Genomic DNA, 27,703 nt, shown 5'->3' on the forward strand with positions numbered 1-27,703 from the left:
AAAGAGAAATTAATGAGTGAAGATGAACAGAACCAGAGTGTTAGGTCCAAACCCACCTGGCGGTTCTGGTTCTGTTTAATGGATGACGTCACAGGTCAAAGGTCAGAGGGTTTTCCTTGCTTTATTTATTTTTTTATTATAAACCATCATAAAAACGGTTTCTGGATCAGATTTATATAAACCTGAAAAACCTGGAGAAGCCGATCCAGGCTGCTTGAATATTTACAGGACAACAAAATAAATAAAAAACAAAAAACAAAACAAAATATATACAAGCACACATTAGGGGCGTCTCATCAGCTCCAGATTGTTCATCAGATTAAATTATTCTGCATTTTGTTCATGAAGTTTAGAGATAAGAAGAGTTTAATGTGAAAAATGGAAAAAGATGGTTTGACTTTAAGAAATGAAAAACTCGCCCATGATGATTATTATATTTAGTTTTTCAAATTTCCTTTCTTTTCTCAGAGTCCCAAAAATAAAATCTTTCTTAGAGAATTCAGGTAAGTTTTTAATTCTGGGTAGAAGTCAGTCGTTGCTCATCATCCCATAAAGCTTTGCAATAGAAAACAATCAGTCGATTCAAAATCACAAAATGATCAAATCTGATCATCGATGGCAGAAATCCCTTAAAGGGTTAAACACCTCTAAAGATTTTAAAGTGGACTTCATTGGGTTTAGGAGGAATGGGAAGATTTAAACAATTTGTTCTAATTTTAACTCTTTCAGAGTTGGAGAAAAAATGCGATATAAAATTTGGGGTTGAAACATAATACCAGTAAAGCGTTCCCGAATTCTTGATTATTTTATTTTACTATCTGTGATAGTTTGCCCATTGATCAGACGTCCAGGCAGAGCAGAGCTTCTGTCATCAGGATTCTCATTAAAACCTGCAGCTCTGCATCAAATATTTGGGGAAATAACTCTAATAAATGTCTGAAATTGACTTTTCTGCAAATTATATTTAATTGTGAAGTCTTCATAAGATATAATTCCTCTATTATTGAACAAATGCATCACAGACCAAACACCTTGTTCTAGTCAATAGGCTACCTGCAAAGATTGATTTATTCACTTTAATGTTTCAGCAATTCCACAAAGGAGTTTTATCTGAGCTGTTCTGTTTATAGATTCATCTCCAATATAATAAACCTGCTGGTAAATGAAGGAAAGTTTAACGGGTTTTTTTTTTATATCTAAGAAAAAAACTAATTCTGCAGGTTAGAAAATATTTGACTTGGAATTCTGGAACCATAATTGATTTAGTTTTATTAAAAAAGACAGAAGCCGATTAATGTTCAAAGAGCCGCTCATGAACAGCTGCTGATCCTCCATCTTCAAATAGTTTCATTAAACCTTTTTTCATTTAGTGAGTTTTCCTTGCTTTGGTTCGGAGCAGCAGGAGCGGTTCCGGTTCTGCTGCTTCTGACCCGCTTTCAGCTCTGGGCGCTGACAGGATGTAGTGGCGCCATCTTGGGCCGGTCAGCAGCTCCGCTCAATGTAACGTGTTGAGCAGGAACAGGATCAACTTCAGATGCACAGTAATTTATTTTTTATATTTTTTATTAATTTTCTTTCGGAGTAAAAAGCGGCTTGTCTCTGCCACGTTTTTATCGTTCTTAGATTCTGGTGACCTTCTTCTTCCTGTCTTCTAATGTTGGACTCTGTTTCCCATGCTTCATTAAGGTTCATCACAGACTGTAGAGCGATGACATCACTGGTACCTGTCCTCTCAGGTGGGATGGCCTCTCTACCAGAAGGCTGTGTCATTGCTTTTATTTCCGAGGCCCTCCATGGATTACTGCCCTCTAACGTTTCTACCTTCCTTCCCCAGTAAAGCGCGGCTTCTTCTGCCTGAGATCCACCATCAGCTGCTGCTCTCTGCTGCTTTTGCCCGAACAGAACTGGGGGAGGAAACCTTTAGCTACGCTGCTCCTTGTGCATGGAATTTTTTTTACAAACAAACTGGAAGTTAGGGTTTTTATCTTTAAAAGCTTGAAAGTGAGAGAATTTGAAGCAGCCTCAATGATCTGCTGTTTTACTGGCTGATTTTTATGTACCTGTCATTTAATTTAATTAGGGATGCACGATATAATGGGCCCCCTATCGGTATCGGCCTTAAAACTGAATATCGGACATCGGCCACCCCATCGATATTTAACCCGATATTTGATCAGCTTCTGAGTTTCTTAAGTCTAAAAAATTATACTTCTTCTTCTTCCTCAAAACTTCTTTTTTACAGACTTAAAAACTTCTAAAGACGAGGGAAAAAATATTGATCCATTAAAATATCCCAATATCTTCATATGCTGATATATTGCCATTTAAAAACACCATATCAATCTCTTTTACTAATATTGCTATATGTCATCGTTATGCTACGAAATCCCCCGAAAATTCACCAAATGTTGCCATATTTTTATATGTTGATATATTGACGCGGTATCGATCTATTTTACTAACAAAATCTCACAAGAATTTGCAAAATATCACGAGAGTTTGTAACAGAACGATGAAATTTCACCAGATTTTGAAAGTAAAATAGATCGATACCGCGTTTTTAAAAATCTATTTGATATCAGCATATGAAAATATATTTGAGTATATTATTTTTCAAAGTGTCAGAAATGGATAACAAAACTGCTATTTTCAATGACTACTTATTTTTGTCCAGCTTTAACATTGGTATCGATATCGGTTATCGGCTACACGAGTTTTAAAATATCGGCATTTTGGATATCGGCCAAAATCCCAATATCGTGCATCCCTACATTTAATGTATCTCTGAAAACTCTGAAAAAGAGGTTTTTAATCTCTTTTTCCTGGTTAAATAAAAAAAAAAATAAAATTTATATTTTATGTGAATTTTTTTTTACCCATGTTTTAGCAGAGTTTTAGGTGTTTTTTTTTATTATTTCTCTTTACAGCTCTACAATTTCTAACTGTCACTTATTCTATTATTTGTATGCACTTTTTAAAGGTCCACCATTGTGTGACCACTAGCTGCTGTAACGGCAGAGTTTCTTTTCTATGTAGTCTATATCTGCTGTTTATTCAGTAACGTCTTCAAAGCTCTGATGCCTTCAGGAAGTTCTCCCTCCAATCATGACGTCATCAGTCTGTAGATCTAAACTAAAAGATGCTGCAGTGCTGAGGCATCCTTCTGTTCTGCTTAAAGCTGCAGGTTAGGGGAGCAGGTCGACCTCCCCAAGATGGCGTCCGTAATTCCTACGCTGCGACAGTCAGTGCGGGGTCTACTGCTATATGATGTCTGTGGTCAGACTGGCTGATAATCCAGCCCTGCCTGGGTAGGTCTCAGAGCGCCCCCTGGTGGATCAGGAGTGTCTCTTGCTGATAAAGATGGAAACCATCAGCATCTGTAGTAAAATAATCTTTATTCATCATTTGACAGAGAACATCTCGCCTCCCGATCTTCAAACTCCCACCATCTTCCTCAGACTCTTCATCCTCAGAGCTCCTCCCCCTCCACTCCTCATCATTTCCCTGATCTCCTGCCGACAGTCCTGGCAGCGCTCCGCCACGGCACACAGAACCTCCTCCAGAACTTCCTCGGTCTGAGGGTCAGGTGAGGCGCCGCCCCCCGTCAGCACGCCGTGCTTCAGCCAGCCTTCATCTCGGATCAGAGCGACGATCCACGGCTGAGTCCGGACGCAGCCTCCCAGGGCCTGCAGGGACAGACGCCACAGCTCCGCCGCCTCCTTCCAGCCGTCGCTCACTGGACCGGAACCCGAGGAGGAGCGCAGGGCGCCCTGGAGGAGCCGCAGAGCTGCAGAGAAGAACCGTCTCTGGGCGGCTTCAGCCGGACCTGGAGGAGAGGAGCCACGGTGAACGGGACGCACAGAATCCAAATCAGCAGGAGGTTCTGAAGCAGCCCTGGACCTTCAGAGACGGGATCGCCTGATCCGTCGGCTCTAGAACCGCCAGGACCTTCGCTTTGTTCTACCTCCACTATGTTCTACCTCCACTATGTTCTACCTCCACTATGTTCTACCTCCACTATGTTCTACCTCCACTATGTTCTACCTCCACTTTCAGGACCATCGCTCTGATCGACTCCTTCTACTCCAATAAAACGGATCAAATGTGGATCAGGATGATCATCAGCTGCTTCTGCTGGATTAAAGGAGGAACAGGAGCTTCTGGATTCAACCATTAAAGGAGGAACAGGAGCTCCTGGATTCAACCATTAAAGGAGGAACAGGAGCTCCTGGATTCAACCACTGAAGGAGGAACAGGAGCTCCTGGATTCAACCACTGAAGGAGGAACAGGAGCTCCTGGATTCAACCAATAAAGGAGGAACAGGAGCTTCTGGATTCAACCATTAAAGGAGGAACAGGAGCTCCTGGATTCAACCACTAAAGGAGGAACAGGAGCTCCTGGATTCAACCACTGAAGGAGGAACAGGAGCTCCTGGATTCAACCACTGAAGGAGGAACAGGAGCTCCTGGATTCAACCACTAAAGGAGGAACAGGAGCTTCTGGATTCAACCATTAAAGGAGGAACAGGAGCTCCTGGATTCAACCACTGAAGGAGGAACAGGAGCTCCTGGATTCAACCACTGAAGGAGGAACAGGAGCTCCTGGATTCAACCAATAAAGGAGGAACAGGAGCTCCTGGATTCAACCACTAAAGGAGGAACAGGAGCTCCTGGATTCAACCAATAAAGGAGGAACAGGAGCTCCTGGATTCAACCACTAAAGGAGGAACAGGAGCTCCTGGATTCAACCACTAAAGGAGGAACAGGAGCTCCTGGATTCAACCACTAAAGGAGGAACAGGAGCTCCTGGATTCAACCAATAAAGGAGGAACAGGAGCTCCTGGATTCAACCACTAAAGGAGGAACAGGAGCTTCTGGATTCAACCACTAAAGGAGGAACAGGAGCTTCTGGATTCAACCACTAAAGGAGGAACAGGAGCTCCTGGATTCAACCACTAAAGGAGGAACAGGAGCTCCTGGATTCAACCACTAAAGGAGGAACAGGAGCTCCTGGATTCAACCAATAAAGGAGGAACAGGAGCTCCTGGATTCAACCACTAAAGGAGGAACAGGAGCTCCTGGATTCAACCACTAAAGGAGGAACAGGAGCTCCTGGATTCAACCACTAAAGGAGGAACAGGAGCTCCTGGATTCAACCATTAAAGGAGGAACAGGAGCTCCTGGATTCAACCATTAAAGGAGGAACAGGAGCTCCTGGATTCAACCATTAAAGGAGGAACAGGAGCTCCTGGATTCAACCACTAAAGGAGGAACAGGAGCTTCTGGATTCAACCACTAAAGGAGGAACAGGAGCTTCTGGATTCAACCACTAAAGGAGGAACAGGAGCTTCTGGATTCAACCACTAAAGGAGGAACAGGAGCTTCTGGATTCAACCACTAAAGGAGGAACAGGAGCTCCTGGATTCAACCACTAAAGGAGGAACAGGAGCTCCTGGATTCAACCACTAAAGGAGGAACAGGAGCTCCTGGATTCAACCAATAAAGGAGGAACAGGAGCTTCTGGATTCAACCATTAAAGGAGGAACAGGAGCTCCTGGATTCAACCACTAAAGGAGGAACAGGAGCTCCTGGATTCAACCACTAAAGGAGGAACAGGAGCTCTGGATTCAACCACTAAAGGAGGAACAGGAGCTTCTGGATTCAACCACTAAAGGAGGAACAGGAGCTTCTGGATTCAACCACTAAAGGAGGAACAGGAGCTCTGGATTCAACCACTAAAGGAGGAACAGGAGCTCTGGATTCAACCACTAAAGGAGGAACAGGAGCTCCTGGATTCAACCACTAAAGGAGGAACAGGAGCTTCTGGATTCAACCACTAAAGGAGGAACAGGAGCTCCTGGATTCAACCACTAAAGGAGGAACAGGAGCTTCTGGATTCAACCACTAAAGGAGGAACAGGAGCTTCTGGATTCAACCAATAAAGGAGGAACAGGAGCTCTGGATTCAACCACTAAAGGAGGAACAGGAGCTTCCTGGATTCAACCACTAAAGGAGGAACAGGAGCTCCTGGATTCAACCAATAAAGGAGGAACAGGAGCTCCTGGATTCAACCACTAAAGGAGGAACAGGAGCTCCTGGATTCAACCACTAAAGGAGGAACAGGAGCTCCTGGATTCAACCACTAAAGGAGGAACAGGAGCTCCTGGATTCAACCAATAAAGGAGGAACAGGAGCTTCCTGGATTCAACCACTAAAGGAGGAACAGGAGCTTCTGGATTCAACCACTAAAGGAGGAACAGGAGCTCCTGGATTCAACCACTAAAGGAGGAACAGGAGCTCCTGGATTCAACCACTAAAGGAGGAACAGGAGCTCCTGGATTCAACCACTAAAGGAGGAACAGGAGCTCCTGGATTCAACCAATAAAGGAGGAACAGGAGCTTCTGGATTCAACCACTAAAGGAGGAACAGGAGCTCTGGATTCAACCACTAAAGGAGGAACAGGAGCTCCTGGATTCAACCACTAAAGGAGGAACAGGAGCTCCTGGATTCAACCACTAAAGGAGGAACAGGAGCTCCTGGATTCAACCAATAAAGGAGGAACAGGAGCTCCTGGATTCAACCACTAAAGGAGGAACAGGAGCTCCTGGATTCAACCACTAAAGGAGGAACAGGAGCTCCTGGATTCAACCAATAAAGGAGGAACAGGAGCTTCTGGATTCAACCACTAAAGGAGGAACAGGAGCTTCTGGATTCAACCACTAAAGGAGGAACAGGAGCTCCTGGATTCAACCACTAAAGGAGGAACAGGAGCTCTGGATTCAACCACTAAAGGAGGAACAGGAGCTCCTGGATTCAACCACTAAAGGAGGAACAGGAGCTTCTGGATTCAACCACTAAAGGAGGAACAGGAGCTCCTGGATTCAACCACTAAAGGAGGAACAGGAGCTCCTGGATTCAACCACTAAAGGAGGAACAGGAGCTCCTGGATTCAACCACTAAAGGAGGAACAGGAGCTCCTGGATTCAACCACTAAAGGAGGAACAGGAGCTCCTGGATTCAACCACTAAAGGAGGAACAGGAGCTCCTGGATTCAACCACTAAAGGAGGAACAGGAGCTCCTGGATTCAACCACTAAAGGAGGAACAGGAGCTCTGGATTCAACCACTAAAGGAGGAACAGGAGCTCCTGGATTCAACCAATAAAGGAGGAACAGGAGCTCTGGATTCAACCACTAAAGGAGGAACAGGAGCTTCTGGATTCAACCACTAAAGGAGGAACAGGAGCTCCTGGATTCAACCACTAAAGGAGGAACAGGAGCTCCTGGATTCAACCACTAAAGGAGGAACAGGAGCTCCTGGATTCAACCACTAAAGGAGGAACAGGAGCTCCTGGATTCAACCACTAAAGGAGGAACAGGAGCTCCTGGATTCAACCACTAAAGGAGGAACAGGAGCTCCTGGATTCAACCAATAAAGGAGGAACAGGAGCTCCTGGATTCAACCACTAAAGGAGGAACAGGAGCTCCTGGATTCAACCACTAAAGGAGGAACAGGAGCTCCTGGATTCAACCACTAAAGGAGGAACAGGAGCTCCTGGATTCAACCAATAAAGGAGGAACAGGAGCTCCTGGATTCAACCACTAAAGGAGGAACAGGAGCTCCTGGATTCAACCACTAAAGGAGGAACAGGAGCTCCTGGATTCAACCACTAAAGGAGGAACAGGAGCTCCTGGATTCAACCAATAAAGGAGGAACAGGAGCTCCTGGATTCAACCACTAAAGGAGGAACAGGAGCTCCTGGATTCAACCACTAAAGGAGGAACAGGAGCTCCTGGATTCAACCAATAAAGGAGGAACAGGAGCTCCTGGATTCAACCACTAAAGGAGGAACAGGAGCTTCTGGATTCAACCACTAAAGGAGGAACAGGAGCTCCTGGATTCAACCACTAAAGGAGGAACAGGAGCTCCTGGATTCAACCAATAAAGGAGGAACAGGAGCTTCTGGATTCAACCACTAAAGGAGGAACAGGAGCTCTGGATTCAACCACTAAAGGAGGAACAGGAGCTCCTGGATTCAACCACTAAAGGAGGAACAGGAGCTTCTGGATTCAACCACTAAAGGAGGAACAGGAGCTCTGGATTCAACCACTAAAGGAGGAACAGGAGCTCCTGGATTCAACCACTAAAGGAGGAACAGGAGCTTCTGGATTCAACCAATAAAGGAGGAACAGGAGCTTCTGGATTCAACCACTAAAGGAGGAACAGGAGCTTCTGGATTCAACCACTAAAGGAGGAACAGGAGCTCCTGGATTCAACCACTAAAGGAGGAACAGGAGCTCCTGGATTCAACCATTAAAGGAGGAACAGGAGCTCCTGGATTCAACCACTAAAGGAGGAACAGGAGCTTCTGGATTCAACCACTAAAGGAGGAACAGGAGCTTCTGGATTCAACCACTAAAGGAGGAACAGGAGCTCCTGGATTCAACCATTAAAGGAGGAACAGGAGCTTCTGGATTCAACCACTAAAGGAGGAACAGGAGCTTCTGGATTCAACCACTAAAGGAGGAACAGGAGCTCCTGGATTCAACCACTAAAGGAGGAACAGGAGCTTCTGGATTCAACCACTAAAGGAGGAACAGGAGCTTCTGGATTCAACCACTAAAGGAGGAACAGGAGCTCCTGGATTCAACCACTAAAGGAGGAACAGGAGCTCTGGATTCAACCACTAAAGGAGGAACAGGAGCTCCTGGATTCAACCACTAAAGGAGGAACAGGAGCTCCTGGATTCAACCACTAAAGGAGGAACAGGAGCTCCTGGATTCAACCACTAAAGGAGGAACAGGAGCTTCCTGGATTCAACCAATAAAGGAGGAACAGGAGCTCCTGGATTCAACCATTAAAGGAGGAACAGGAGCTTCTGGATTCAACCACTAAAGGAGGAACAGGAGCTTCTGGATTCAACCACTAAAGGAGGAACAGGAGCTTCTGGATTCAACCACTAAAGGAGGAACAGGAGCTTCTGGATTCAACCACTAAAGGAGGAACAGGAGCTCCTGGATTCAACCACTAAAGGAGGAACAGGAGCTCCTGGATTCAACCATAAAGGAGGAACAGGAGCTCCTGGATTCAACCATTAAAGGAGGAACAGGAGCTTCTGGATTCAACCAATAAAGGAGGAACAGGAGCTCCTGGGTTCAAACCATTAAAGGAGGAACAGGGGCTCCTGGATTCAACCACTAAAGGAGGAACAGGAGCTCCGGGGCCAAAAGGGGGCAGAGCCCTGATTCCCAACCACTTAAGGAAAAAAGCTCCAAGATTTTGAAGGAGGGAACAGGAACCCCTTTATTTCCCCCCACTAAATAAAACGGACTTTTCCGGATTTAAACCCCAAAAGAAAAACGTTGGATTCACCCTAAGGGGGAAACGAGTTTCTGTTCAACATTAAATGACGGTTTTTCCCATAAAGAGGAAAGGCTCCTGATTAACCAGACAAGACAAGCTCTGGGTTAAACCAAAAAAGGGGAAAAGGGCTCCGGATTCACCCAAAAGGGGGAAAACCCTGGATCAACCATCACAAGGGGCTGATGTTCTTCCAAACAACACTAAAAGGAGACGGAAGGTTGGAGTCAACCACTAATTGAACCCGGAGCTGGATTCACCACAAAGAGGAAAGGGCCCCGCTAACCAGGAGGCGGGCTCTATTAACCAAAAGGAAAAGCCCATTCAAAATCTAAAGGGGGGGGCCTTTCCCCCCTGGGGGAAACAGGATCCTTTCCATAAAAGAGGAAGGGCCCGATTCAAAACGGGGAAAGGAACCCGGAAACCCGTTTCCCTGGCGGCAGGGTCCTGATTCTCCCTGTCAAACTCCCGAAAATGAAGGAGGGCGGAGCCCCGTTTTCCCAATGGGGACTCCTGGTCAACGGGAACAGACTCCTGCCCCCTAGGAGACCCGGGTTCCGGTTCAAACCACCAGAACAGGAGCTTGGGTTCCCAAAAGGACAGAACTCGGAGCGTCCCTTAAAGGGGAAAAGAGCAGGGATTAACCTAAAAAGGGGGCGGAGGCGCTTGATTTAACCAATAAATGCGGGGCTCCTGGTTAAATGGGACGGAGCCCTTTTCCCTGGAGGCCCGGGGCTCCTTTTCCCAAACCTAAAGGAGGACAACCTGGGCAAACCAATAAAGGCCCGGCAGGGGGTCCTTCCCTAAAGGGGGAAAAGGCTTCGGAATTTACCAAAAAGGCAAGGGGCGCCTGATTTCCCTTTAAAGGCAGGAGCTCCTATCCACCAAACGAGGCAGGGGAGCTCTGTGACCAACACAAAGGAGGAAAGGAAACTTTGGGTCCACCCTGAGGGAAGACGAGAGGCGTCAGTCTGAGCGCGCCCAGAAGCACCGCCGGCAGACGAGGAGCTGATCCGACCTGCTGCAGGTGGAACATGACGGCGGAGAAGGCCTCCTGCAGAACCCCGAGGACCTGCTGGCTCTGCTGCAGGCTGAGGGAGGAGCCGGGAGGCGGCGCCGCGTCTAAGGAGGTGCAGGCCTGCTCCATGGCGGCCTCCATGATGCGGTAACATCCTGCAGAGGGGAAGAGTCTGCTAAATTACCATGAAGGACCAACCGCTCCCTCTGAATGCTCTAACTGGAACCGGTCGGGTCCGTTTGGGTTCAGTCTGCAGAACCACGAAGGCCGGAGCGCGTGGTTCTGACCGGCTGAGCTTCAGACGGTCCAATAATATCCGGATCTTCCCAGTAAAACCTACTTCCTCTGGTTCCAGAACCAATATAACCCAGAAGGACGGAGACTGTACCTGTGAGCGTGTTCTGCAGCTCTGCGCTCAGATCGTTCCCAGGAGGTTCTTCCAAAGCCATCCTGACCTCCACGCAGGCCCGGTTCACCAGCAGGCAGCAGAACTTGGGTGAACCAGCCGACTCCCAGCCGTACAGGTCCAGTAAGCAGGCACCGAGGACCAGAACCGGGCCCATCTGTTTGGGCGTTAACTTGGCCTGCAGCATGGGTCTGAGCGCCGCCCACACGCTGCTTACCGCCTCCTTCAGCTCCTCGCTCTGCGACGCCACGCCTGCGGGGGGCAGGAACACCACCAAGGAGGAGCACATCTGGAAGCGGCTCAGGTCCGCCGACCGGAGCAAGTCTCTGGAGAGTCGGAGCAGCAGAGACAGGAGCTCTGCTTGGTGGTTCCTCCAGGCTTTCTCTTTGGCTTTACTGCAGAGCAGGATCCCGAGAAGGGAGAGCGCCCTCTGGTGGGTCGGGGTCCGGTTCTGTTCCACGGCCCGGCACAGAGCAGGGACGGCCCCCCGGTTCAGGAGCTGCTCGGGGCCCCTGGGTAGAGCGCACACAGCCGTCAGAACCTGGAAGCAGTCAGCAGCCACGGCCTGCTCCAGTCTGGAGGCTGCAGACCCGTCTGCATCGCTGCCTTCATCCCCAGCAGAACTCCTCCTCCTCCTCGCCTCATTGGGCCCTCTGGGAAGGTCCTCTGGGCCGACCCCGGCCCGGTTCTGCTGGTGACACACCCACCCGTCGGCCAGGAGGTCCAGCAGCAGGGGAACGGTGGCAAGCAGCTGGGGGTGGGCGGCCATGACGGGGTCTGCGCTCAGGGCGGCGAGCAGAGCCGCGCCCAGAGAGAGCAGCTCCTGGGGGGGCAGAGCTGATCCGTCGGCCCCCCGAACGGCCGTCACCAGGAGCCGGGCCAGCAGGTTTAGGCCCACCGCGTCAAAGATGCGCCGTACGGTGGATTTATCCAGCTGGTTGGCCGGGCACAGGCGGGTCATCTGCAGAGAGAACAGAGTCAGAACAGAACCCACCGCTCCAGGTCCAGTTAGCACCGTACAGGACATGGATGGAGTCAGAACCGGACTACCACCATGGACCTGGAGGCAGAACTCTGCCTCTTTGAAGAACCCCAAGACCTGATTACAGCCGGGCGTACAATCTGCCATTTCTTCATGGGTTGCACGCAGCTGCAGCTCATGATGTCTGCGCAACCCGACGCTCTGATGCCATCTACCTGCTCACTCCGTACGTCTAAACACCAGGTGGGACTCGGCTCCGCAGTGAGATGGCGCTACTGGGACTCGTCTATCTGGAAGCCAAACCAGTAGCAGAGGAACATGAAGCTCACTAGAGTGAAACGCGCTGCCTTGGATATTTGGGCGATTTAGTGCTGAAAGCCCTAAAGAGAAAAGGAGACGACGTATTTGGACAAAGACATGGCTGAGCTAACGTGGCTACTACGGTCTGTCAGTTTGACAGGAAGAACTCCATTTCAATCATTGCCCCCCCGCCATGCTGCTGGGTTTACATCTGAGGGGAAGAAGAAGAAGAATCCTTGTTTTCCCACTGAAGGCCGGATTTATCAAGATCCAATTTTGCGTGCAGTAATTTGCGCTCGCAAACTGGAATTTTGCGCGAGGGGCTGGACCATGGTTTGGGGATGATTTAACAAGAGCGATTGCGTAACTGGTGGCAGGTGCAAAACTGTTGGAGACGCCCTATTTAAATGAGGGTTTTGCGCGTTTTGTGGTTTGCGGCATGGCGAGTTTGGACAGCAGAAAGCGCAAAAGGAAAGTCGACCCCATGGAAATGGAGGTATTGGTGGATGAAACCAACAAACATTTAAGTGAGCTACAGCAAAGAAGTGTGACTGTCACACAGAGGAACGCTATATGTGAACAAATCTGTAATAAAGTAAACGCTGTTGGTGAAACCTTGCGAACAGTGGATGAAGTAAAAGAAGATACCAGGATATTAGAAGGCGAACCAAAGAAAAACTGGCATATAACAAAACATCTGCGAACAAAAGAGGAGGGGGCACAGTAGATGAGATGCCTCTGACCAGCATTGAGGAACAAGTACAGCTGACGCGCTGTGAGGAGCAAATCACTGGAATTGCAGCTCCAAAATGGCAATGCTGGATAAACGATATGTTTTGATCGTTTCCTCGTTCATTCCAAAAATATTCACACGGAGTGAAAAAATGCGTTCTCTGCGTCTCCTTGCTTCATTTCCATGTCTCCTTCTTGCGACAATAACCGCTGCCATGTGTGCGCAATTACGCATACAGACCATTTGCACCTTCTTTTGAAACGTGTTAAATATAGAGTCAGATACCGTTAGCAAAATTGCTTTCAGGTTTAATAAATCACTTTGCGAGTGCTAAATTAATATATTTACATGTTCTCCTCCCACAAGACGCACTTTTGCGTGTGAACGCCCCATATTGCATATTCATAGCAGAAAAAGTACTAAATGGATAAGAGGCGCTATTTAGCACGTTTTAAAGACCAAATCCTTTTAGCACGCTGTTGATAGATCAGTTTGTACTTTTTTTAGCGTGCGCAGTGAAATAGCTTACGTTTTTATACACGCAAACCTTTGATAGATCCGGCCCTGAGTGATTTGTCCACCACCGCCTTACGACGGCCGACTAAATTTCAAACATGTTTGATTTTCTCTCAACCTTAATATTCCTGATGGGGGGGCGGTCGTTAGAGGCTGATCGCCCCCCCTTACCCCCTGGTCACCATGCACCATCAGGCTGGAAGTCGGCCTGTAAAGGGCCCAGTGTACGCCTGGCTTAATGGAACACAGAGCTAACCATCACAGAATCTGGCTTCAATTTAACCCCAACTGCTCCGTTTCTGCAGACGGGTCAACAGTTAACGGGTCGGACCAGAACCAGCGGCTTCTGAAACTGGAACCGAGCAACGGGGTCAAACCTCAAAGCGATCTGCCTTTAGCTAATGATGATGTCACCTTCACGATGATGATGAAGATGGTGTGTTTGATCCAGAGCAGCATGGCAGGATGGTTGGAAAGACAGGTTCCCCCTCTGAGCTAGCGGGTTCCCTCTGAGCTAGCAGGTTCCCTCTGTTAGCTAGCGGGTTCCCCCTCTCTGAGCTAGCGGGTTCCCCCTCTCTGAGCTAGCGGGTTCCCCCTCTGAGCTAGCAGGTTCCCCCTCTCTGAGCTAGCAGGTTCCCTCTGAGCTAGCAGGTTCCCTCTGTTAGCTAGCGGGTTCCCCCTCTCTGAGCTAGCAGGTTCCCCCTCTCTGAGCTAGCGGGTTCCCCCTCTGAGCTAGCGGGTTCTCTCTGTTAGCTAGCGGGTTCCCCCTCTCTGAGCTAGCGGGTTCCCTGTGTTAGCTAGCGGGTTCCCCCTCTCTGAGCTAGCGGGTTCCCTCTGTTAGCTAGCAGGTTCCCCCTCTCTGAGCTAGGGGGTTCCCTCTGAACTAGCGGGTTCCTTCTGTTAGCTAGCAGGTTCCCTCTGAGCTAGCGGGTTCCCCCTCTCTAAGCTAGCAGGTTCCCTCTAAGCTAGCAGGTTCCCTCTGAGCTAGCTGGTTCCCCCTCTGAGTTAGCGGGTTCCCCCTCTGAGCTAGCAGGTTCCCCCCTCTGAGCTAGGGGGTTCCCCCCTCTGAGCTAGCGGGTTCCCCCTCTGAGCTAGCTGGTTCCCCCTCTGAGCTAGCGGGTTCCCTCTGTTAGCTAGCAGGTTCCCCCTCTCTGAGCTAGGGGGTTCCCTCTGAACTAGCGGGTTCCTTCTGTTAGCTAGCAGGTTCCCTCTGAGCTAGCGGGTTCCCCCTCTCTAAGCTAGCAGGTTCCCTCTAAGCTAGCAGGTTCCCTCTGAGCTAGCTGGTTCCCCCTCTGAGTTAGCGGGTTCCCCCTCTGAGCTAGCAGGTTCCCCCCTCTGAGCTAGGGGGTTCCCCCCTCTGAGCTAGCGGGTTCCCCCTCTGAGCTAGCTGGTTCCCCCTCTGAGCTAGCGGGTTCCCCCTCTCTAAGCTAGCAGGTTCCCTCTAAGCTAGCAGGTTCCCTCTGAGCTAGCTGGTTCCCCCTCTGAGCTAGCGGGTTCCCCCTCTGAGCTAGCAGGTTCCCCCCTCTGAGCTAGGGGGTTCCCCCCTCTGAGCTAGCGGGTTCCCCCTCTGAGCTAGCTGGTTCCCCCTCTGAGCTAGCGGGTTCCCCCTCTGAGCTAGCTGGTTCCCCCTCTGAGCTAGCGGGTTCCCCCTCTGAGCTAGCAGGTTCCCCCCTCTGAGCTAGGGGGTTCCCCCCTCTGAGCTAGCGGGTTCCCCCTCTGAGCTAGCGGGTTCCCCCCTCTGAGCTAGCGGGTTCCCCCTCTGAGCTAGCAGCTTCTTTCTCTGTGAGCTAGCAGTTCTCCCTGTGAAATCAGGACTTCTCTCCTGCTTCCCACCATCTTTCAGGTAACCTGTCCAGGTGTCCCTATGCCCCGCCCCTCAGAACTCACCAGCAGCAGCGCAGCTAACGTCTGGCTATCATTCTTGGCGTGCCTGAGCGCGTGCAGACATCTGTCCAACATCTGTCTCTGGGCTTCAGTGAGAGATCCTCCTTCTGCTACTCCCTGCTCATCTTCTTCAGCAGCCTGGTCAGCCATAGTAACCCTGGTAACGGGTAACCCTAGCAACCAGGAACAACAGCCGCTGTCGGTTAAATGAGCTAAAAGTGTTAAAGCTGACAGGAAAAAGGGTTTTCAGTCTTTAACTTTCTGAGCTTAAACTTCTCCAACACGCAGGAGCAGGTGAGCGAAGCCGTCTGTCAAAATAAACCGTCAGGGACCAATAAAAACCGCCGTTACTTACCAAGGACCAATCACAGCACGACTTGTTATAAAGTCAGGGCGCCATTTTAAACAGCGCTATGAAAACGGTGCATTGACTGGGTTAGCACCATTCTCCTGCCGGCGCGTTAGCCGGGTTAGAAAGGGCTAACAGGGCGGGATTTCACTGGTCCTTAAACAGGAAAGATGAAATACACCGAGCTGAGAAACGGCGGTCTACATAAAGCCCGTAACGATGTGATAAACCAGATAACCGACCCATTCCCAAAGGCGGCGTTCAAGAGTTCTCCTCTCACATCGTCTCTTTTTCCCAAGTGGCCTTCCGGCTGACGGCAAGGAAGGGAACCAGTGACTGTACAGGGACTCAGGTATGGAAGCAAATCGTTACCATATTTCAAATGAAAAAGCATTTCTGAAATGCTTTTTTATTTTAAGAATGTGGCTGCATCGTTTGACTCATAAATGAAATTAGTAATCAATAATCCTGTTTGCATTTTAATTTTCTTCTTTAACACCTCTCATCCTTTTACTTAATTAAAATGAAAAAGACATTTGAGATTTATTTTTCACAATGTACCCCAGCAAATACATCTCAAAATTCAATTTGAAATGTAAAATTTGAAAATGAAAAAGCATTTCCAGAAATGCTTTTTCATTTTAAGAATGTGGCTGCATTACTTGACTCATACAGAAAATTAGTAATCAATCATTAGTTCAACCTTTTTAGGGGGCGCTGTGCACATCTGCATTGCATTACCCTCATTAGCTCTGCCACTGTTTTGGTCATTGTGGTCATTCAGTGCGTCCCGATAGTCAGACCCGGCAATTCAAGCAGTGTCCCAGCGGCATGCTTACAATGTAATGCAATGCAGACGTGCACAGCGCCCCCTACCGAACAAGATGGGTAGCCCGGTCAGCAAGGACCTGAGGAAGAGCAGCTGCTGACGTCACTCTGCTGCACCCGCCGCTCAGAATGCTTTCTCGTTTTTGAGTTGTGGACGGTACTTTGCTGGCAGACCACGGAAACGAAAAAGCAATGTCCGCTGTGTTTTCTCTTTGATTATGGCATAAAATGTGCAGCCTTAAAGAAGAAAATGAAAATGCAAATAGGATGATTGATTACTAATTTCATTTATGAGTCAAACGATGCTGCCACATTCTTCATTTCAGAAATGCTTTTTCATTTGAAATACGGTAACGATTTGCTTCCATACTCAGAGGGGTCAAACGTCCACAATCATCTTCTGCTACTGTTGGCCGCGTTTTATGGAAAACGATGAGGGCCACTGAAAAAAAAAAAGATTTTTTAATATTATTTCACTTTTTTTCTCAGAATTCTGACTTTAATCTGAGAATTGTGGATCTTAATGTAGATGGTCTCCATGAAGGCAGAGATGTGGAGCTCTCAGCTTCAGTTGTTTGAGAGGAACAGGAACACTTTGACGGAAAATGATGGAATTAGGAGACTTTTCCGTCCCTGAGGATCCCTGCTGATGCTGTTTGATTAATGGAAGAGCAGAAGGAGATTAAAACAAGAGTCTCTAAAACAGACACGACTACGGCTGGATGCTAACATGTTTGTTAGCTGACAGAATTCAGTCAGAATCCTGAGATTAAAGTCAGAATCCTGAGATTAAAGTCAGAATCCTGAGATTAAAGTCAGAGTTCTGAGATTAAAGTCAGAGTCCTGAGATTAAAGTCAGAGTTCTGAGATTAAAGTCAGAGTTCTGAGATTAAAGTCAGAGTCCTGAGATTAAAGTCAGAGTTCTGAGATTAAAGTCAGAGTTCTGAGATTAAAGTCAGAGTTCTGAGATTAAAGTCAGAGTTCTGAGATTAAAGTCAGAGTTCTGAGATTAAAGTCAGAGTTCTGAGATTAAAGTCAGAGTTCTGAGATTAAAGTCAGAGTTCTGAGATTAAAGTCAGAATCCTGAGATTAAAGTCAGAGTTCTGAGATTAAAGTCAGAGTTCTGAGATTAAAGTCAGAGTTCTGAGATTAAAGTCAGAGTTCTGAGATTAAAGTCAGAGTTCTGAGATTAAAGTCAGAGTTCTGAGATTAAAGTCAGAGTTCTGAGATTAAAGTCAGAGTTCTGAGATTAAAGTCAGAATCCTGAGATTAAAGTCAGAATCCTGAGATTAAAGTCAGAATCCTGAGATTAAAGTCAGAATCCTGAGATTAAAGTCAGAGTCCTGAGATTAAAGTCAGAGTTCTGAGATTAAAGTCAGAGTTCTGAGATTAAAGTCAGAGTTCTGAGATTAAAGTCAGAGTTCTGAGATTAAAGTCAGAGTTCTGAGATTAAAGTCAGAGTCCTGAGATTAAAGTCAGAGTTCTGAGATTAAAGTCAGAATCCTGAGATTAAAGTCAGAGTTCTGAGATTAAAGTCAGAGTCCTGAGATTAAAGTCAGAGTTCTGAGATTAAAGTCAGAGTTCTGAGATTAAAGTCAGAGTTCTGAGATTAAAGTCAGAGTTCTGAGATTAAAGTCAGAGTTCTGAGATTAAAGTCAGAGTCCTGAGATTAAAGTCAGAGTTCTGAGATTAAAGTCAGAGTTCTGAGATTAAAGTCAGAATCCTGAGATTAAAGTCAGAGTTCTGAGATTAAAGTCAGAGTCCTGAGATTAAAGTCAGAGTTCTGAGATTAAAGTCAGAGTTCTGAGATTAAAGTCAGAGTTCTGAGATTAAAGTCAGAGTTCTGAGATTAAAGTCAGAGTTCTGAGATTAAAGTCAGAGTTCTGAGATTAAAGTCAGAGTCCTGAGATTAAAGTCAGAGTTCTGAGATTAAAGTCAGAATCCTGAGATTAAAGTCAGAGTTCTGAGATTAAAGTCAGAGTCCTGAGATTAAAGTCAGAGTTCTGAGATTAAAGTCAGAGTTCTGAGATTAAAGTCAGAGTTCTGAGATTAAAGTCAGAGTTCTGAGATTAAAGTCAGAGTTCTGAGATTAAAGTCAGAGTTCTGAGATTAAAGTCAGAGTTCTGAGATTAAAGTCAGAGTCCTGAGATTAAAGTCAGAGTTCTGAGATTAAAGTCAGAGTTCTGAGATTAAAGTCAGAGTCCTGAGATTAAAGTCAGAGTTCTGACCTTCTTCCCATATTAAACTGAAATGTTTAAAAGCTTAACTTTTTTTAAAAGGTTAACTTTTTTTCAGTGGCCCTAATCGTCTTCCGTAAAGTTGTATTTCCACAAATGTAAAATTATTATGATTAAACCCATGTGTCTCTTTTTAAAGCAGGAAACAACTTATTTTTCGACATTTTCCTCTAATCTGTTAAGATTTTATCTTTATGCTCTAAATTCAAAGTATTTATATAATCCCCTCACATGCTTCTTTGTGTAGCTTTACTTAATTACTGTTACTGCTTTTACTTTCATTCAGTTATTTTTAATTATTATTATTTTTGTTCTTTAGACTTTAGACTCACTCTGGTGATTGTTAACTGGAAATTATTTCTTTGTGTTATAAAGAAAACGTCTGTTATCTGATAAACGGGAAACATTCTGTTCAGTTTACTGTTTCCTGATGAGGGAAATCTGAGCGTGAAAAGATGTAGAGCTAGATCTACCAGATCTACTGGTTCTAATAGAAGACAATGGGCACACAGCCAGAAATGTAAAGAAATTAAGCATAGATTAGATGTATTAGACGGGGCAACGGCGTTTGGATGACCCGTTTGGCTGATGGGAGCTGAAAGGTCCTGATTCTCCGGTTTATGTTAGACTCCTCTGAGGATCCAGTTGCTCATGAAAGGCAGGTGGCAGAGAGGAATGTTTCTCAACTCATCACAACTGGAAATATATCTTCACTCTCAGTCTCACAGTCTGCAGCCATTAAATATCACAGACTGATAAACTTTGGAGAGAATATGGTTGGGGTGGGGGGGTAGATGCAGAATTCATCTCTGTAACAGAGTCTTCATCGGTTTGCCTAAAAAGTAGATCAGCTGATCCAGACGCTGCTGCCTGCGTCCTCACTAGAACTATAGAAAGTAGATCAGACAGCTGATCCAGACGCTGCTGCCTGCGTCCTCACTAGAACTATAGAAAGTAGATCAGACAGCTGATCCAGACGCTGCTGCCTGCGTCCTCACTAGAACTATAGAAAGTAGATCAGACAGCTGATCCAGACGCTGCTGCCTGCGTCCTCACTAGAACTATAGAAAGTAGATCAGACAGCTGATCCAGACGCTGCCGCCTGCGTCCTCACTAGAACTATAGAAAGTAGATCAGACAGCTGATCCAGACGCTGCCGCCCGCGTCCTCACTAGAACTATAGAAAGTAGATCAGACAGCTGATCCAGACGCTGCTGCCTGCGTCCTCACTAGAACTATAGAAAGTAGATCAGACAGCTGATCCAGACGCTGCTGCCTGCGTCCTCACTAGAACTATAGAAAGTAGATCAGACAGCTGATCCAGACGCTGCTGCCTGCGTCCTCACTAGAACTATAGAAAGTAGATCAGACAGCTGATCCAGACGCTGCTGCCTGCGTCCTCACTAGAACTATAGAAAGTAGATCAGACAGCTGATCCAGACGCTGCTGCCTGCGTCCTCACTAGAACTATAGAAAGTAGATCAGACAGCTGATCCAGACGCCGCTGCCTGCGTCCTCACTAGAACTATAGAAAGTAGATCAGACAGCTGATCCAGACGCTGCTGCCTGCGTCCTCACTAGAACTATAGAAAGTAGATCAGACAGCTGATCCAGACGCTGCCGCCTGCGTCCTCACTAGAACTATAGAAAGTAGATCAGCTGATCCAGACGCTGCCGCCTGCGTCCTCACTAGAACTATAGAAAGTAGATCAGACAGCTGATCCAGACGCTGCTGCCTGCGTCCTCACTAGAACTATAGAAAGTAGATCAGACAGCTGATCCAGACGCTGCTGCCTGCGTCCTCACTAGAACTATAGAAAGTAGATCAGACAGCTGATCCAGACGCTGCTGCCTGCGTCCTCACTAGAACTATAGAAAGTAGATCAGACAGCTGATCCAGACGCTGCTGCCTGCGTCCTCACTAGAACTATAGAAAGTAGATCAGACAGCTGATCCAGACGCTGCTGCCTGCGTCCTCACTAGAACTATAGAAAGTAGATCAGACAGCTGATCCAGACGCTGCTGCCTGCGTCCTCACTAGAACTATAGAAAGTAGATCAGACAGCTGATCCAGACGCTGCTGCCTGCGTCCTCACTAGAACTATAGAAAGTAGATCAGACAGCTGATCCAGACGCTGCTGCCTGCGTCCTCACTAGAACTATAGAAAGTAGATCAGACAGCTGATCCAGACGCTGCTGCCTGCGTCCTCACTAGAACTATAGAAAGTAGATCAGACAGCTGATCCAGACGCTGCTGCCTGCGTCCTCACTAGAACTATAGAAAGTAGATCAGACAGCTGATCCAGACGCTGCTGCCTGCGTCCTCACTAGAACTATAGAAAGTAGATCAGACAGCTGATCCAGACGCTGCTGCCTGCGTCCTCACTAGAACTATAGAAAGTAGATCAGACAGCTGATCCAGACGCTGCTGCCTGCGTCCTCACTAGAACTATAGAAAGTAGATCAGACAGCTGATCCAGACGCTGCTGCCTGCGTCCTCACTAGAACTATAGAAAGTAGATCAGACAGCTGATCCAGACGCTGCTGCCTGCGTCCTCACTAGAACTATAGAAAGTAGATCAGACAGCTGATCCAGACGCTGCTGCCTGCGTCCTCACTAGAACTATAGAAAGTAGATCAGACAGCTGATCCAGACGCTGCTGCCTGCGTCCTCACTAGAACTATAGAAAGTAGATCAGACAGCTGATCCAGACGCTGCTGCCTGCGTCCTCACTAGAACTATAGAAAGTAGATCAGACAGCTGATCCAGACGCTGCTGCCTGCGTCCTCACTAGAACTATAGAAAGTAGATCAGACAGCTGATCCAGACGCTGCTGCCTGCGTCCTCACTAGAACTATAGAAAGTAGATCAGACAGCTGATCCAGACGCTGCTGCCTGCGTCCTCACTAGAACTATAGAAAGTAGATCAGACAGCTGATCCAGACGCTGCTGCCTGCGTCCTCACTAGAACTATAGAAAGTAGATCAGACAGCTGATCCAGACGCTGCTGCCTGCGTCCTCACTAGAACTATAGAAAGTAGATCAGACAGCTGATCCAGACGCTGCTGCCTGCGTCCTCACTAGAACTATAGAAAGTAGATCAGACAGCTGATCCAGACGCTGCTGCCTGCGTCCTCACTAGAACTATAGAAAGTAGATCAGACAGCTGATCCAGACGCTGCTGCCTGCGTCCTCACTAGAACTATAGAAAGTAGATCAGACAGCTGATCCAGACGCTGCTGCCTGCGTCCTCACTAGAACTATAGAAAGTAGATCAGACAGCTGATCCAGACGCTGCTGCCTGCGTCCTCACTAGAACTATAGAAAGTAGATCAGACAGCTGATCCAGACGCTGCTGCCTGCGTCCTCACTAGAACTATAGAAAGTAGATCAGACAGCTGATCCAGACGCTGCTGCCTGCGTCCTCACTAGAACTATAGAAAGTAGATCAGACAGCTGATCCAGACGCTGCTGCCTGCGTCCTCACTAGAACTATAGAAAGTAGATCAGACAGCTGATCCAGACGCTGCTGCCTGCATCCTCACTAGAACTATAGAAAGTAGATCAGACAGCTGATCCAGACGCTGCTGCCTGCGTCCTCACTAGAACTATAGAAAGTAGATCAGACAGCTGATCCAGACGCTGCTGCCTGCGTCCTCACTAGAACTATAGAAAGTAGATCAGCTGATCCAGACGCTGCTGCCTGCGTCCTCACTAGAACTATAGAAAGTAGATTAGACAGCTGATCCAGACGCTGCTGCCTGCGTCCTCACTAGAACTATAGAAAGTAGATCAGCTGATCCAGACGCTGCTGCCTGCGTCCTCACTAGAACTATAGAAAGTAGATTAGACAGCTGATCCAGACGCTGCTGCCTGCGTCCTCACTAGAACTATAGAAAGTAGATTAGACAGCTGATCCAGACGCTGCTGCCTGCGTCCTCACTAGAACTATAGAAAGTAGATCAGACAGCTGATCCAGACGCTGCTGCCTGCGTCCTCACTAGAACTATAGAAAGTAGATCAGACAGCTGATCCAGACGCTGCTGCCTGCGTCCTCACTAGAACTATAGAAAGTAGATTAGACAGCTGATCCAGACGCTGCTGCCTGCGTCCTCACTAGAACTATAGAAAGTAGATCAGACAGCTGATCCAGACGCTGCCGCCTGCGTCCTCACTAGAACTATAGAAAGTAGATCAGACAGCTGATCCAGACGCTGCTGCCTGCCTCTCTAGAACTATAGAAAGTAGATCACATCAGCCTGGTTCTGAAGTTCTTCCACTGACTCCTTATAGCTCAGAGATTAGACTTTAAAATCCTTTTTAGTCTAGAAATCACTAAATAGATCAGCATCTCAATCAATGGGAGCCAAGCTCCATCTGATATCAGAGATCTGATTGTTCCTTATGTTCCTAACAGAGCACTTCGCTCTCAATCTGCAGGTTTACTAGTGGTTCCTAGAATTTCTAAAAGTAGAATGGGAGGCAGATCTTTTAGTTCTCAGGCTCCTCTCCTGTGGAACCAACTACCAGTTTTAGTCCGTGAGGCAGACACCCTGTCTACTTTTAAGGCTAGGCTTAAAACTTTCCTTTTTGATAAAGCTTCTAGTTAGAGTGGCTCAGGTTATCCTGAGCTATCTCTATAGTTCTGCTGCTATAGGCTTAGCCTGCTGGAGGACATAGGGACCCCTTTTTCCTCATTCTGCTTCATTCTATCTCTATTCTCCCACTCTGCAGAATCTGTTAGTTCAATCTCTAACGTTCTGCTCTCTCTGCTTTTTCTCATAGTAGCTTCATCTGGTCTGTTCCTGTTTGGCTGTGACTCCATCCTGGAGAGAAATATCAGCTGTGCTGCTGCCATCAACACCTTTGTTTCTAGATGTTGGAGCTTGGCCTGTTTTCCAGTGTGGTCCTGTTTCTCTGACTGTGACTAACTGGATGTGCTCTCTTCATCCTCTGACATGGGAGCTGGCTCGGAGCTCGTCTGCCTGGCTGTGTGTTTCCTGGACGGGGCCGCCTGTGGAGCTGGTTGACAGTTGCCTTTTGTATCTATGCTTCTTTTTCTATGTCTGCTTCTGTCTCCTTGAACCCCAGTGGGCCTCAGCAGATGGCCGCTCACACTGAGCCTGGTTCTGCTGGAGGTTTCTTCCTGTTCAAAGGGAGTTTTTCCTCTCCACTGTCGCTACAAGCATGCTTAGTGTGAGGGATTGCTGAAGAGTCAATGAGTCGATGCAATCAGCTGGTTTTCCTTAGATAGAAAACTTTGAATCAATCTGACTGGATGATCTGGTTGATCTGTATCTATAAAGTGACCTGAGATGACATGATGTGAATTGGAGCTATAGAAATAAACTGAATAGAATTTACCTGAATTTAAAGACTTGGATTCCCAGTCAGGCAGCTTTCTGGGTGGTGTTGGTAGCTTCTATCTGGGCATGCATACTTTTTCTCTAAAAATATGAAAATAAGAAAATATAATTTCTAAACAATTACTGCGCATTCACTTCTCTTTTTTCCTTTCATCTTTATTATCTTTTTAGTTATTTATTTATTTTCACTTTTCTGATTAAAATATTTATTATTTCTGCTTCCTAAATATCTATTTGGTTAAATTAACCGCTTAGTTTCCAACAGGTTGTTTTTTTTTTTCTCTGTGGGTTAGTTTGATAACATCACGTCATCATTTCCTTATTAGGCAAACAGCCAATCAGCGCAGAGGACAGCGGCCATACCTTCAGTTGATTTAGCATTAACCTGCCGACAGGTGGCGCGACGCGGAAGTCAGGTTGTTGTTCGCTGTGTTTGTGGTAAATGAAGGTTTTAACAGTTTTAATGGTTCCTTCTGTAACAGAACCGAACCTTTAATGGATCCTTCCGGTGAAAAGCTTAAACTGGACGGAGCGCCTCTAGAGTTTTATTTTGAAAATCCTTCCACCGGAAGTAGTATTTTACACCGTTGATCCTTCGATCAGCTGCACGGAACCACTCTGACCCACTTCACGGAGCGGACGGACAGAACCAGCGACCGGACGGAACCCGTCCTCTGCCGAACCGTCCGGAGAAGACCCGGACCGGGTCCGAACCACCGGGTCCAGTCCTGGTTCCTCAGGGGATGAGAACAGCTGTTAGACCGGAGCAGCGCGGCTGATCCCGGATCAGAGGTAAACCTCACCGATCCCCGGTACCTCCTGCCCACGGAACCGACCTCCCCCTCCCCCTCCTCTCCCCACGCGCCGCTGTAATCTCTACCTCAGGTTTACACGCAGGTCAGATCCACGGCGCAGGAATCCTCCATCTTGTCTGGACTTCCTGCAGGTTATTCCCATCCTGGTCCAGTCTGAGCCGGTTCCTGATCCAGACCCTGGTCTTGATCCAGACCCTGATCCTGATCCAGACCCTGGTCCTGATCCAGACCCTGGTCTTGATCCAGACCCTGATCCTGATCCAGACCCTGGTCTTGATCCAGACCCTGATCCTGATCCAGACCCTGATCCTGATCCAGACCCTGGTCCTGATCCAGACCCTGGTCTTGATCCAGACCCTGATCCTGATCCAGACCCTGATCCTGATCCAGACCCTGGTCTTGATCCAGACCCTGATCCTGGGCCAGACCCTGATCCTGATCCAGACCCTGATCCAGATCCAGGTCCTGATCCTGATCCAGACCCTGATCCAGATCCAGGTCCTGATCCAGATCCTGATCCAGATCCAGACCCTGATCCAGACCCTGATCCAGACTCAGAGGTGCGGTTTGGGTCTGGCTGTGACCCCCAGCTGGTTACTTCCAGAGGATTGATGAGGTTAGAGTGGATGCAGGTCCATAAGGGCCCCCCAGGGCTCAGAGGGTCCCTCCAGGTCCATAGGGGCCCCCAGGGCTCAGAGGGTCCCCCCAGGTCCATAGTGGCCCCCCAGGGCTCAGTGTTTGGGTTCGTCCCTGCAGTCCTGCTGATCTCCTAGAACCTTCCTCAGCGCCTGGTTCTGGTGAAGCCGGGCGGCCATCTTTAGTCTTCTGTTAAAACTTCTTCTGCTCCAGTATTCCTGTAGTTTAACTAAACCTTCAGTTCACCAACAGAACCAAGAGAAATTCATCTTTTTTTCCAGCTTTTATGGTCTCTACCCAGCATAGTTGGAAAAATTATTCAACTATTTACTGCAGTTAAATAAACGAAGATCAAAGGATTTCACTCAGTCGGATCTTTATTTTATATCTTTGTAAAGAGAGATCAGTTCATCATACGGACCTTATTGCACCGTAATCAGCCCTGTTCTGATCCAGCAGCGTTCGTTCCTCCTTACTGACAATAATGGAAAACAGTCAAAACTAATTACAGACACTTTGGTTAAACAGTAACATGAATAAACCTGAGAAAGAATCTGGTTGGTTATGGAGGAAGGAATGCCTGATCTACAAATATTCTCACTCAGGGGCAAAAATTCTCACCTGAATTCAAGTCAGTGGAAAATGTTAAATGATTATAATAGATGGAAAAATCATGGAAAAGATTAAGATAGCTAAAATATGTTGAAATAAATGGAGCCCTGGGAAGAGAAAAGGTCAAATCAGAGACTAAATGATTAACCTGAACTCCTAAATAAAACAAACCTAATTATGAGTAAAAAAGATCAATCTCTGTGCAAAATGTTAAAATCATAACATAAAGATGTTTCAGACAGATTCAGTTCAGTTCTTCAGAATCAGGGTCAGTCAAAGCGCTCACCTGACCAGGTGGAGGTTTAATCCCAGCGCTTCCCCAAGGGCAGCTGAGACCCGATCATCAGAGTTCATTCTCTGATCCACAAATACTGACGATACTGACCATCAGCCATCAGCTGCTCCTGCCAACCACAACTAACGGTGCGGCGCCCGGGGAGCAGCGGGCCGCCACGGTGCGGCGCCCGGGGAGCAGCGGGCCGCCACGGTGCGGCGCCCGGGGAGCAGCGGGCCGCCACGGTGCGGCGCCCGGGGAGCAGCGGGCCCCCATGATTGGTTCATCTGGTTCTGATCTGATTGGTTCATCTGATTCTGATCCGATTGGTTCATCTGGTTCTGACCTGATTGGTTTATCTGGTTCTGACCCATGATTGGTTTATCTGGTTCTGAACTGATTGGTTCATCTGGTTCTGACCTGATTGGTTCATCTGGTTCTGATCCGATTGGTTCATCTGGTTCTGATCCGATTGGTTCATCTGGTTCTGATCTGATTGGTTCATCTGGTTCTGACCCATGATTGGTTCATCTGGTTCTGACCCATGATTGGTTCATCTGGTTCTGACCTGATTGGTTCATCTGGTTCTGATCCGATTGGTTCATCTGGTTCTGACCTGATTGGTTCATCTGGTTCTGATCCGATTGGTTCATCTGGTTCTGACCCATGATTGGTTCATCTGGTTCTGACCTGACTGGTTCATCTGTTTCTGACCCATGATTGGTTTATCTGGTTCTGACCTGATTGGTTCATCTGGTTCTGATCCGATTGGTTCATCTGGTTCTGACCCATGATTGGTCCATCTGGTTCTGAACTGACTGGTTTATCTGGTTCTGATCTGATTGGTTCATCTGGTTCTGAACTGACTGGTTTATCTGGTTCTGACCTGATTGGTCCATCTGGTTCTGACCTGACTGGTTCATCTGTTTCTGACTCATGATTGGTTCATCTGGTTCTGATCTGATTGGTCCATCTGGTTCTGAACTGACTGGTTTATCTTGTTCTGATCTGATTGGTTCATCTGGTTCTGACCTGATTGGTTCATCTGTTTCTGACTCATGATTGGTTCATCTGGTTCTGATCTGATTGGTTTATCTGGTTCTGACCTGACTGGTTCATCTGTTTCTGACTCATGATTGGTTCATCTGGTTCTGATCTGATTGGTTTATCTGGTTCTGACCTGATTGGTTTATCTGGTTCTGACCTGATTGGTTTATCTGGTTCTGACCTGACTGGTTCATCTGGTTCTGATCTGATTGGTTTATCTGGTTCTGACCTGACTGGTTCATCTGGTTCTGATCTGATTGGTTCATCTGGTTCTGATCTGATTGGTTTATCTGGTTCTGACCTGATTGGTTTATCTGGTTCTGACCTGACTGGTTCATC

At 47.3% G+C, this 27,703-nt stretch overlaps 1 protein-coding gene across 1 annotated transcript; it reads right to left on the minus strand.

The window, feature by feature from the left end:
* Positions 1–3,378: 3,378 nt before the first annotated feature.
* Positions 3,379–15,532, minus strand: ncdn (neurochondrin). Its single transcript, XM_038268631.1, has 5 exons — positions 15,203–15,532; positions 10,767–11,745; positions 10,276–10,533; positions 9,786–9,977; positions 3,379–3,883 (listed from the first exon to the last, which is right to left on the minus strand). Exons 1-5 carry the CDS (start codon positions 15,347–15,349, stop codon positions 3,435–3,437), a joined length of 2,025 nt encoding a protein of 674 aa, XP_038124559.1. The 5' UTR covers positions 15,350–15,532; the 3' UTR covers positions 3,379–3,434.
* Positions 15,533–27,703: the final 12,171 nt, after the last annotated feature.

The sequence above is a fragment of the Cyprinodon tularosa genome, unplaced genomic scaffold (assembly GCF_016077235.1).
Source record: "Cyprinodon tularosa strain WSP-4 unplaced genomic scaffold, ASM1607723v1 ctg706, whole genome shotgun sequence".
Classification (NCBI taxonomy): Eukaryota; Metazoa; Chordata; class Actinopteri; order Cyprinodontiformes; family Cyprinodontidae; genus Cyprinodon; species Cyprinodon tularosa.

Excerpts from the sequence above, each read along its gene's own strand:
- ncdn (XM_038268631.1), bottom strand. The coding sequence starts at position 15,349 with ATGGCTGACCAGGCTGCTGAAGAAGATGAGCAGGGAGTAGCAGAAGGA. Across the intron at positions 11,746-15,202 it reads CGTTAGCTGCGCTGCTGCTG|ATGACCCGCCTGTGCCCGGC; the intron begins GTGAGTTCTGAG and ends TTCTCTCTGCAG. Across the intron at positions 3,884-9,785 it reads CCCTGCCGCCAGGGAAACGG|AACCTCCTGCTGATTTGGAT; the intron begins GTTTCCGGGTTC and ends GGGCTGCTTCAG.